The sequence below is a fragment of the Aureococcus anophagefferens genome (assembly GCF_000186865.1).
Source record: "Aureococcus anophagefferens unplaced genomic scaffold AURANscaffold_8, whole genome shotgun sequence".
NCBI lineage: Eukaryota > Pelagophyceae > Pelagomonadales > Pelagomonadaceae > Aureococcus > Aureococcus anophagefferens.
In genome coordinates this window covers 245,725-256,698 of record NW_008705568.1, presented here as the reverse complement: position 1 = coordinate 256,698, position 10,974 = coordinate 245,725, and the positions used below count along the sequence as shown (strand labels likewise).

General features: G+C 70.1%; 1 protein-coding gene across 1 annotated transcript; it reads left to right on the top strand.

The window, feature by feature from the left end:
* Positions 1-882: 882 nt before the first annotated feature.
* On the top strand, positions 883-7,724 carry AURANDRAFT_63769 (hypothetical protein; the record flags this gene model as incomplete). Its single annotated transcript, XM_009038577.1, has 7 exons — positions 883-1,348; positions 1,516-2,012; positions 2,212-2,441; positions 2,608-2,832; positions 3,001-7,204; positions 7,404-7,463; positions 7,530-7,724. 7 exons carry the CDS (start codon positions 883-885, stop codon positions 7,722-7,724), a joined length of 5,877 nt encoding a protein of 1,958 aa, XP_009036825.1.
* Positions 7,725-10,974: the final 3,250 nt, after the last annotated feature.

The following is a 10,974-nucleotide window of genomic DNA, read 5'->3' as shown; positions in this document are numbered from 1 at the left end:
ACTTCAAACCTCTCTAGCTCGGTCAAATCGAAGTCGATTTGGCTGATTTTTGGACGAACCGATTGCTCTCGTCGAGTTCTCGAAGCACAGCCAAAGAGCGTGTGTCGAAGCATTCGAATACGCGCACATTGAAGTCGGGTTGAAGATTTGATTTGCACACAGGTGCTCGCGCGGCCCGAGGCGGTCGAAGCGGACGAGTGGCCCGGCGACCCGCACGGAGCTCGCCGCCGCCGGCGGGCCCTCGGCCCCGCGCCAGGCGTTGCCCAGGTCCCGCGCCGACGCGAGGACGACGCGCCGCGTCGCCGCGAGCGCGACGAAGGACGGTACGGCGACGCCGCGGCCGTCGAGCGCCGCCGTCGCCGCGAGCGCCGCGAGCGCGAGCGCCGCGCCGGCGCCGAGCGCGCCCGCCGGGAAGCAGCGCAGCGTCGGCGGGGCCCGCGCGCCGACGGCCCAGAACGGCAGCGCGCACGCGACGCCGCCGACCAGCTCCCAGGCGGCGACGACGCAGACGAAGGGGCACGTCGCCAGGGCGCGCGCCGTGCACGACGCGCTGCACGCCTCGAAGCCCACGAGCAGGGCGACGTACCAGGCGCTGTCGAGGGTCACGGCCGCGTCCTTGTCGCCCATGGTTCGCGTTCGGATGCGCGCGGATCACGAGCGGATCGGCGGTGTCGGGCTTCAAAAGACGAGATTGCCACAGGGTTTTGCGATCGGCATGCTTGAACCAACGTTGGACTAGTTATTGAAGGGGATGCGCGCCCGCCTGCGACCGTCAATGTTGCTAATCTCCTTGAACATTTGAGCTTTGGGAGCATCGGCAACGCGTCGAGCCGGCGGCAGCCCCCAACAGCTTGGCGCGGTGCGCCGGCGCCCTCCTTCACCATGGTCATCCCGAACCCCGACCTGGAGCTCGTCCCCGAGGACAGCTCCTCCGGCTCCGAGAGCTCGAGCGACGACGACGACGAGTCGGAGTCCGACTACTCGGAGGTCGACGTCGAGGCCGACGACGCCCACGTCGAGGTGTCGACGCTGCAGTCCTGGCTGGCCATGATCCCGCTCACGAAGTACTGGTGGGAGGCGCGGCGCGCGGACCGGGCGCTCCACAACATCAAGGCCATGCACCAGGAGACGGAGCGCGCGCGCCACCTGGTGGGTTTGATCGAGGCGGGCCTCCACGAGGACGCGCTCGCGGAGCAGATGAACGACACGGCCATGGACTTCTTCCAGTTCAACAAGGTCAAGCACGCCATGGAGGAGCACGGCCAGTGGAAGTGGCAGAAGCCGCGGCACCTCATGCGCACCGCCGAGGCGACGGGCGCGGACCGGGGCGGGAAAAGAGTGATGCAACGTCGCTTCAACGTGAGGGTTCCGCGCGCGATTGTTCCAAGAAAAACCTCCGCGCGTCGAGAGCGCTCCGAGAGATCATCGCTCGTCGAAGAATGAGCCGAAACGAGTGGAACATGGCCGAGCGAGGAGCCTTTGAAGTTGGGCATGTCGCACGCTTTTCCCGCCCAGGCGCGGACCGGGGCAAGATCGAATCGAACGCGATCCTGCGCCAGATCCAGCGCGAGTTCCGCCAGGGCTACCACGACCACCTCCTCACGAAGCTGCCCCTGCACCTCGAGGACTGGCTCGCGGTCGTCCGCGAGGACCGCAAGGCCGCGCGCGCGCGCGCCGAGGCCATGGGCCAGAACGTCGTCGAGGAGGTGCAGACGGCGGAGATGCTCGCGAAGATCGCCGAGGAGGAGAAGCGCAAGATGACCTGCACCTGGACCCACAAGGACGACGCCAGCAATCGGCGCTACTTCTGCAGCAACGCGCGCTACGTGCACCCGACGCGGACCGTCTTGGACGAGTACGGCGTCTCCGTGCCGGACACGCTCAAGGTCTGCGCGTGGCACGCCAACTCCTGCGCCGGCGAGCACGGCATGCGCATCCGCACCATCGCCATCCCCAACGACCAGGCGCTCTGCACGTCCTGCTACGTCAAGGAGATGCACGTGCCGCCCTGTGTGCAAATCAAATCTTCAACCCGACTTCAATGTGCGCGTATTCGAATGTTTTGACACGAGCACTTCCGCCGTGCTTCGAGAACTCGCTGAGAGCAATCGATTCGTCCAAAAATCAGCCGAATCGACTTCGATTTGACCGAGCTAGAGAATTCTCAAGTTTGGCCCCGACGTCCCAGCTCACTGGTTGATTTGCACACAGGTGCCGCCGGACGAGATCTCCGCGCTGCGCGTGCCGGGCGTCATGATCCAGGCGCCCCAGAAGGCGGCCCACTCGAAGACGCGCGCGGAGATCGAGGCCGAGGAGCGCGCCCTCGTCGTCGCCGAGGCGGAGAAGGCCTGCGTCGAGCGCCGCGCGAACCTCACGGAGACGACTGTCTGCACGCGGGTCGCGGCGCGGGACGAACTTCCCAAAGGCGCCTCTCCCGGCCGGTGCCCACTCGTGTCGGCTGATGTTTGGACGCGCGATCATCTAACGGAGCGGTCGAGAGGGAGAGAGAGGTCTCGATGTTTTCTTTCCGGAGCGCGCTCGATGTTGTTCTTTCCGGAGCGCGCGCGCGAGGAACACCGAAGCACTGTCACCCGTTTTTCCGCGCAGGTGGATCCCGGACAAGCTGGCGCCGCGCGAGCGGGGCCTGTGCTGCACGAACGTCATCATGGCGGACCCGGAGCACGGCACGCTGCTGCCGGTCTGCGGCTGGCACCGCACGGCCTGCGTGCTCACGCACCAGCCCGACAACGACCCCGCGTCGAAACCGGTCACGATCCCGAACGCGGACGGCCTCTGCGTGTCCCATTCAGGGCAGGAAAAAGGGCGATTCAAGTTTGCTTCAACCTGAGTGTTCCGCGCGCGCGCGTCCCGGAGAAAACAGCCACGCTTCGAGAGCGCTCCGAGAGATGATCGCTCGTCCCAAAATCAGCCGAAACGAGTGGAAATCGGCCGAGAGAGGAGCCTTTGAAATGGGGAATTTCGCACCCTTTTCCTGCCCAGGTCCCACTACGTGGCCAAGTACGGCCGCCCGCCCGACGACGTCGGCTGGCCCCTGCCGGGCTGCGATTTGCTGTCGAAGGTCCACGCGGAGATGGCCGAGATCATGGTCAAGAAGCACGCCTTAGCGCCGCGCGAGCCCTACCCGGGCCCGCCGGCGCCGCCGGCGCGGTACGTGCCGCCGCCGCAGCAGGACGTCATCGACGGCCTCTTCAGCGCCTTCAGCAGCGGCAAGAAGTTCGTCTACGGGCGCCAGATCAAGAAGATCCAGTGCTTCTACCGGCGCCACCTCGCGGCGCGGTGCGCGAACCGGCGGCGCCGCGCGCGCGTCGCGCGGAACCGCGTCGCGGCGGTGACGATCATCCAGAGCGTCACCAAGAGCTTCACGCAGCGCGTCATCGCGCTGCGCGAGGCCAAGGAGCGCTTCGACGCGCTCTACCTCGTGCAGCGGCTCTTCCGCGGCCTCGTGATCCGGCGGAAGGCGCGGAAGCGGCGCGACCAGCTCCGGCTCAACCGCGTGGGCAACTTTTTGTACCGGCGCATGCAGCAGCAGACCGTGGTGACGCTCCAGCGGAAGCGGCGCGACGCCTGGCGCGAGCGGCGCGCCAAGGAGATCGTGCACCGCGTCGTGCTGGGCGCCGTCGGCCGCTTCAAGGCCGCGGCCGCGCGGCGGCGCTTCCTCGAGCGGGAGAAGTCCCAGAGCCGGTTGGCGTCGATCATCCGGGGCCGCATGAGCCGCAAGACCGTCGCCATCAAGCGCAAGCACCAGGCGAAGATCGTCGCGAACACGACGTGGATCCAGGCGATCACGCGGTCGGCCGTCGTGAAGCGGCGCATCCACGGCAAGTTGATGCGGCGGCGCTGGGCCTTCGACACGATCAATAGGTTGGGCCGGGGCTTCATCTGCCGGCGCCGCGCGTTCCGGAAGCGGCGCGTCGTCGACGAGGCCTGGGCCATGGTCGGGCCCATGTCGAAGGGCCGCCGCGCGGAGCTCGAGCGGCTGCTGCCGCGGAGCTCCTACCCCATCTGGGACGAGGGCCTCGAGCCGGAGGAGGAGGAGGCGACCTACGACTCCATCGCCGAGGCCACGCGGAAGACGACGGACACGTGGTTCCACGAGAGCGACAAGAGGCCCTTCGTCAAGTACGACTCGACGGAGGTCGGCAGCGTGAGCCGCTTCGAGTTCCGCCTGGCCATGCACGCGCTCTGGCGGACCAAGGGCCTCGTCATCCAGCCCGTGGAGCTCGAGCCCTTCGTGAAGATGTTCGACAAGTACTCGGACGGCTCCGTGTCCTGGAAGGACTTTCTCAACTTCGCGCGGCTGTCCTACCGGCCGTGCTCGCTGCACCGGCGCATCGTCTGCGCGACGTGCATCTCGCGGGGCCCCTGCCAGCGCAAGGGCTGCCGCTGCGACGCCTACGAGAAGGACACGGCGCAGCTCAAGGACCTGGTGTGCAAGCACTGCGGCCACACGCCCTTCACGCACATGCTCGTGCCCAAGTGCTGCGTCGAGCCGGAGATCGACGTGTCCCAGGTCACCAAGGTCCAGCTCACGGACATCTTCGAGAACCGGTCCGACGCGCCCATGCGGCCCGACGCCGCGCTCGGCACCGCGGCCGAGGAGGAGATCGTCGCCCAGGTCGACGACCGGCCGCCGGCGCCGCCGACGGCGCGAAATCCGCGGCCGTCGAAGCCGCCGACCGCGGCGCTCGCGCTCGAGGGCGCCAAGGTCGTCGTCGTCCGGGACGTCGAACACCTCTTCGACGACGCGGCCTTCGAGAAGAAGAAGCCGCTCGCGCCCGTGTCCGAGGCCGTCTGCGTCGACCGGCCCGCGCGGGCCAAGGCGAAGCACGCGAAAGCCGCCGCGTCGGCCATGCGCGCCGGCGCCGTGACCAAGGCCGAGACCCAAGCCCTGGCGCTGACGACGGCCAAGTCCTTCGCGCGCGCGGAGACGGAGACGATCCGCGTCACGGAGCTCGAGGAGTCGATGCTCGAGCGCCACTTCGAGGGCGCGACGCAGTCCAAGGTCGAGCTCGAGCGGGGCTTCCGCATCACGAGGCCCATCCCCATGATCTTCGACGACGAGCTCCGGCTGACCGTGAAGGCCGCGGACGTCTACCTCGAACTGTTGGACCGCTTCTCCGACGAGGAGCTGGTCGTGCGGAAGCACGAGGACCAGGCCTTCGTGAAGCTCATCTTCGAGAACGACGTTTTTTTGGAGCGCCACTGGAAGAAGCTGCTGCGCGACGTGCGCTACGGCAAGATCAACCGCCACCTGCCCATCTCGCCCGAGCGCCGCGCGGCGCTCGAGTCGCGCATGTACCCGAAGCCGCAGCAGGCGAACAAGATCGACGCCGCGCTGAAGCGCCTCGGCTTCCACGTGCGGTCCAGCGGCCTCTACGGCTCCGCGGCGCTCGCCGCGACGAAGTCGACGACCGCGGACGCGGCGCCGCGCGACGACGACGGCGGCGCCCCGGCGGACCGCTTCGGCGGCTCGCGGCCCACGGACTTCCTCTGGGACAAGACGCTCAAGCTCGCCATGGCCGACGACGAGGACATCGCCGCGCAGGTCGAGCGCAAGAAGCGCGCGCCGCCGCCCAGGGCCGCGCGCGTCGAGATCCCGCGCCGCGACTCCACCGAATCTTTACCCGACGGCTTCAAGGTCGACGCGGACCGCGCGACGACGACCAAGTCCGTGCGCTTCGCCGACAAGTCGCTCGCGTCGTCGGCGTCCGCGCGGTCGCTCGCGTCGCCCGCCAAGAGCGAGTCGACGCACCGGAGCGGCACGCGGCAGACCGCCGCGTCGTCGGCGTCCGCGCGGTCGCTCGCGTCGCCCGCCAAGAGCGAGTCGACGCACCGGAGCGGCGCGGCGCGGACCGCGCGGAGCGACCGGTCGCTCGCGTCGTCGAAGAATAGCAACCGGTCCCAGCGGGGCCGGCGCTGGGACGACCCGGACAAGGGCGACAGCGACGGCTCCGACGACACGGTGCTCGAGCCCGACCTGCCGCTCGAGCGGCGGTCCTCGCACGGCGACGTCGACGCGAAGGCGGACCAGGCCGCGGTCTTCGCGACGGCGCACGCGATCTCGACGCTGCCGCGCGCGAGCAACGACGAGGTCCTCGAGGAGCCGCGCGACATCCGGCCCTGGCTCTGCCCCCACCCGGGCTGCGGCAAGGTCTTCAGCGAGAAGGAGTCGTGCGCGCGCCACGTCAACGAGGCCCACGCGGGCCGGCACCGCCTCGCCGTCGCGACGCCGACCCAGGACCAGTTTTTACGGAAATACTGGCCCGAGGAGATGCCCTGGGAGCGCGAGGACATGCTCGCGGCCAAGGCGCCGGACGTCGCGGCGTACAACTGCCCCATCTGCTTCATGCCGCTGCTGACGCAGGAGGACCTGAAGCGGCACCTCAAGGTGTCGCACAAGAAGGAGGAGGTGAAGAAGTGCTACAAGGAGCTCAAGGCCGAGGCGAAGAAGGCGCCGCCGAAGAGCGGCGGCCGCCGCGGCTCGGGCCCCGCGGACCGGCGGCCGCCCGGCGCGGCGACGGTGGCCGGCAAGCCGATCCTCGTGCCGCCCTTCTGCCCGCCGCGGCGCGCGCCCATGGCCATCTGCCTGCGCCACGCGCGGTCGTCCTTCCGCTGCCTCGACTGCGGCGACGCGCGGTTCCGCGGCGGGCCCAGGGCGCCGTGCTCGTTCTACCCGGAGGTCACGGTGAAGATCACGCAGCCCGCGGCGAAGCCCGGCGACCTGCCCGTCGTGGCGGACCTGCGCTTCCTCGTCCAGAGTGAGCGGACGCCCTTCGTCGTGGACCGCGAGACGGGCGCGCTCCGCCACGTGCAGCTCGTCGCGGTCTGCGTCGACGACGCCGCGGAGACGTGGGTCTGCGTCGCGTTCCTCTGGACCTACGAGGACCTGCGGCGGCGGGGCGTCGACGTGCCGCCGGACTTCGACAAGCAGCGCGAGTGCTACGAGGACAACACGGTCACGTGGATGCGCGCGGGCCGCATCGCGGGCTACTGCTACACGCTCATGTGCGACCGCCTCGGCTTCGGCAACCGGCGCAAGGCCGACGCGCTGCCGAGCCACCCGACGGACATGGTCCGCTTCGCGAACCTCATCTTCGACAGCGAGCACGGCGCGCCGGGGCCCAAGCGGAACCTGGACAGCGACGCGGACCCGCTCCTCGTCGGCATCAAGCCGACCTTCGCCGTCGACGACGCGCACTACGCCTAAGCCGTCGTGTTGTGGCTTGTGGCTTGCGGGTTGTGTTATGGTCATCGATCTTGGGGGGCGGGGACGCGACCGTCGCGGTCGTCGTCGCGCGCGGCGCGCTCGTCCGTCTTGGGTCGTCCGTCTTGGGTCGTGGTCGCGCCGCTACCAGCCGGGGTAGCGGCCGGCGAACGCGTAGGTCGGCGTCGCGGCGCCGCCGGCGCCGCGGCCGCGCGGCGAGAACGCGGGCGCGGACGCCGTGAGCTGCGACTTGGGGCTGTCCGGGTCGAGGGGCCCGTGCGGCGCGCCCGCGGGCCAGGTGTAGTCGCCGAAGCCGCCGGAGCCCGCGGACTCGGGCGACGCGTCGGGCGACGGCGCGTCGCGGAAGCCGTCGTCGTCGAAGCCGCGCGGCGGCGGCGACCGCGGCGGCTCGTCGAAGGACGCGCCGCCGGACCGGAAGGGCGACCCGTCGGCGAAGCGCGTCCCCCGCGCCGGCGACACGGCGGGCGCGAAGCCGTAGGGCGACGCCGGCGGCGGCGACCGCGGCTCGGAAACGGGCGACGCGGGGCTCCGCGGCGCGGCGCCGCCGCGGCGGGCCCGGGGCGGCGAGCCGCCCGCGTTGGGGCTCGCCGGTTGCGTCTCCTCGACGAGGCGCACGTCGACGGCCTTGGAGCGGCCCTTGTGGACGCCGCGGAGGAACGTGACGCGGTCGCCGATCGCCGGGTTGTAGTCGTCCGCGGCCTGGGCAGCAAAAGAGAGATTCAACGTCGCTTCAACGTGAGTATTCCGCGCGCGCGCGTTCCGAAAAAAGCATCCGCGCGTCGAGAGCGCTCCGAGCGATGGTCGCTCGTCCAAAAATCAGCCGAAACGAGTGGAAAACGACCGAGATAGGAGCCTTTGAAGTTGGGAATTTCGCTCTCTTTTGCTGCCCTGTCGGCGGCGTCGGACGGGTGGAGGAAGAGGTCCTCGCGGCAGATGCCCTCGTCGTTGAGCATGGCCGTGTCCGGCCGCACGAAGCCGTACCAGCCGTTGTAGTAGGTCGCCACCGTGCCGTCGAGGCGCCGCGACGTGAACGACCCGCAGAGCCGCCGGCTCAGGTGGACGATGGACCCGCCGAGGCGGCCGTCGCTCCGCGGCGGCGGCGGGTGCCCCCGGGACGAGCCCTGGGTCGGCGTGCCCAGGGCGCCGCCGGGCGTCGCGAGGCCCACGCCGGGCACGAAGGGCGGGCTGCTCGCGAGCGCGACGCTGAGGTCGCCGGCGCCGCCGGCGAGCGGCGGCGGCCGCGGCGCGCCGCCGGGCGACGCCGGGCCCCCGAGGCGGTGCGGCGCGCGCGCGCGGGGCGTCGGCGTCACGGCCGGGGGCACGAGCAGGGCGTTGGCCATCTCCAGCGCCTCCGAGCTCGGGATGCGCCGCAGCGTCGGCGCGGCGCTCGGCTCGTCCTCCGGCAGCGCGTCCAGGGCGCCCGCCGCCGTCGCGGCGCTCAGCAGCTCGTCGTCGTCCTGGTCCATGGCTCGTTCACGGTGGGTCTAGGTCCCCATGGGCGTCGGGGTGGGCCCCGCCGAAGCCGGCCTCCCAGTCTCACAGACGTCCTCTCAGGCAGTGGCTTTCGCCTGCTCTCCCGTACGGCCGTATCTGGCGCTTGCAGTACAAGTTGCACCCGAAGCCCTTGGCAACCAAGGGGATATAAATCTAGATGGGGTGGCAGGCGAAACGCGAGGTCCTCGTACTACTCGGGGCCGCCGCTAGCGTTTTCTTTCTTCTTCCACGCCGCAGCGCGCGGGCTGAGTGCAACGATGGCGGGTCGCGCGGCGCGGCGCGGCTGCGGAACCCTTCGACGGGGCGGGGCAGCGAATTTGGGCTGCTGAGATCATTGCGTTGGCTCGCGAGCGCGACGGTTGTTCGGCGGCGGGACGAGAGGGCGGCGGTGTGAGTCGAGTGTGCGATATTTTCTTGTCCTTAGAGGTTGGAGGCGCCCTATGGGTACCCGCGGGGGGCTCGAAACCTTCAGGACACACTTTTCCCACGATCTCAGAGCCTGCGCAGCCCCGGCGCCGACGGTGTCGCAACACAGTTTCTTGGGCAGCGTGCGGGCATTCGAGGTCGAGAACTTTTCGTGTCCTGAGATGCTCGAGCCCATCCATAGGTACCAACGAAGGGCTCTGCAGCGCCAGCAGACGGTCCACGACCATCATCATCGCGAACACGTCCAAGAGCTGCCCCAAAACCCCCTTCCTCGCGTGGCGCCAAACCGGACACGGTGCCCTCCAGCGCGCCTCGGTTTCCTTCCACCGGACCCGAACCGCCCGGACGCGTAAGTCTTGTCGCGGGCGCCTTCGCGGGGGAGCGAATACCGCTGCGGTCCGTCTGGGGCCGCGTCGACGACGGCGGCGTCGAAAAGTCCCCGGCCAAAAGTCGTCAACATTGCCCCAAAACGATGGGTTGCAGTACGAGGAGCTCGCGCAACATAATCTCGTTGAGCTGCCACCCCATACTATTTATTACCCCTTGTGGCAACGGGATGATGCTGCCCTCGGGCGGGGATTCTCGATGATGTTCACGCGGGAAAAGCGGTCGCTGTCGAGCGACGAGCCCGACGACTTCGCGCGGAGCCTCGCGCTCAACCCGGCGACGCTCCCGCGGCGCCTCTGCTACCTCTGCTGCCTCGTCGTGGCCACGGTGGCGCTGCTCGCGGCGCGCGTCTCCGGCCGCCTCGCGCTGGCGCCGGCGGCGGCGCGCCCCGGCGGGTCGCGCGGCGCGGAGACCCTCGCCTGCGCGCTGCCCGCCGGGCGGCCGGGCCTCGCCTTCCGGACGAAACCGTTCGCGCGCCGCGTCGCGGGCGACCTCGTCGTGTCGCTGACGACGGTGCCCGAGCGGCGCCGGTCGCTGCCCGTCATGCTCGGGAGCCTCGCGCGGGCGCCGACGCTGCCCGCCGCCGTCTTCGTCGTCGCGTCGGACGTCGGGCGCCGGTGCCCGCCGCCGCTCGTCGCGGCGCGGCGGCCCTCCAGCGACGCCGCGACGCTCGCGGTCCACTTCGTGCGCGCGGCCGCGGACCGGGGGCCCATCGAGAAGTACGTCGGCGCCCTCGCCGCCATCCTGGCCTTCGGGGCGCCGGAGTTCCTGCTCGTCCTCGACGACGACCACGAGTACGACTCGCGCGTCGCGGGGCGGGAAAAGAGAGCGAACTTCCCACCTTCAAAGGCTCCTCTCTCGGCCGTGTTCCACTCGTTTCGGCTGATTGTTGGACGAGCGATCGTCTCTCGGAACGGTCCCGAAGCATGGATGCTTCTTCCGGAACGCGCGCGCGCGGAACATCCACGTCGAAGCGACGTCGAATCTCTCTTGTCCCGCCCAGGCGCGTCGTCGGCGCGTACGCCGCCGCGCTCCGGCGGCGGCCGGCGTTCGCGTTCACGGTCCAGTCGCCGCCGAGCCAGCTGCGCTTCAACGCGTCCTTCCCCGTCGCCTTCGGGAGCCGCGGCGTCGGCTTCCGCCGGGCGACGGCCGACGGCCTCGCCGCGTTCCACGCGCGCGCCGTCGCCGCGGAGCCGCTCTGCCGCGTCGTCGACGACATCGTCGTGTCGGGCTTCTTCGCCGCGATGCACGTGCCCGTCGCCGACGTGCCGGGCTTCTCCTTCAAGCACCGGCCCTGGCGGCAGAACAAGTACGTCCACGAGACGTCCAAGGTCAAGCGCCTCCGCTCCGCGAACCGCACGCTCGACAACGCGCGCTGCCACGACGCCATCGCCGCGACCCTCCGCCGACGGAGGTAAAGG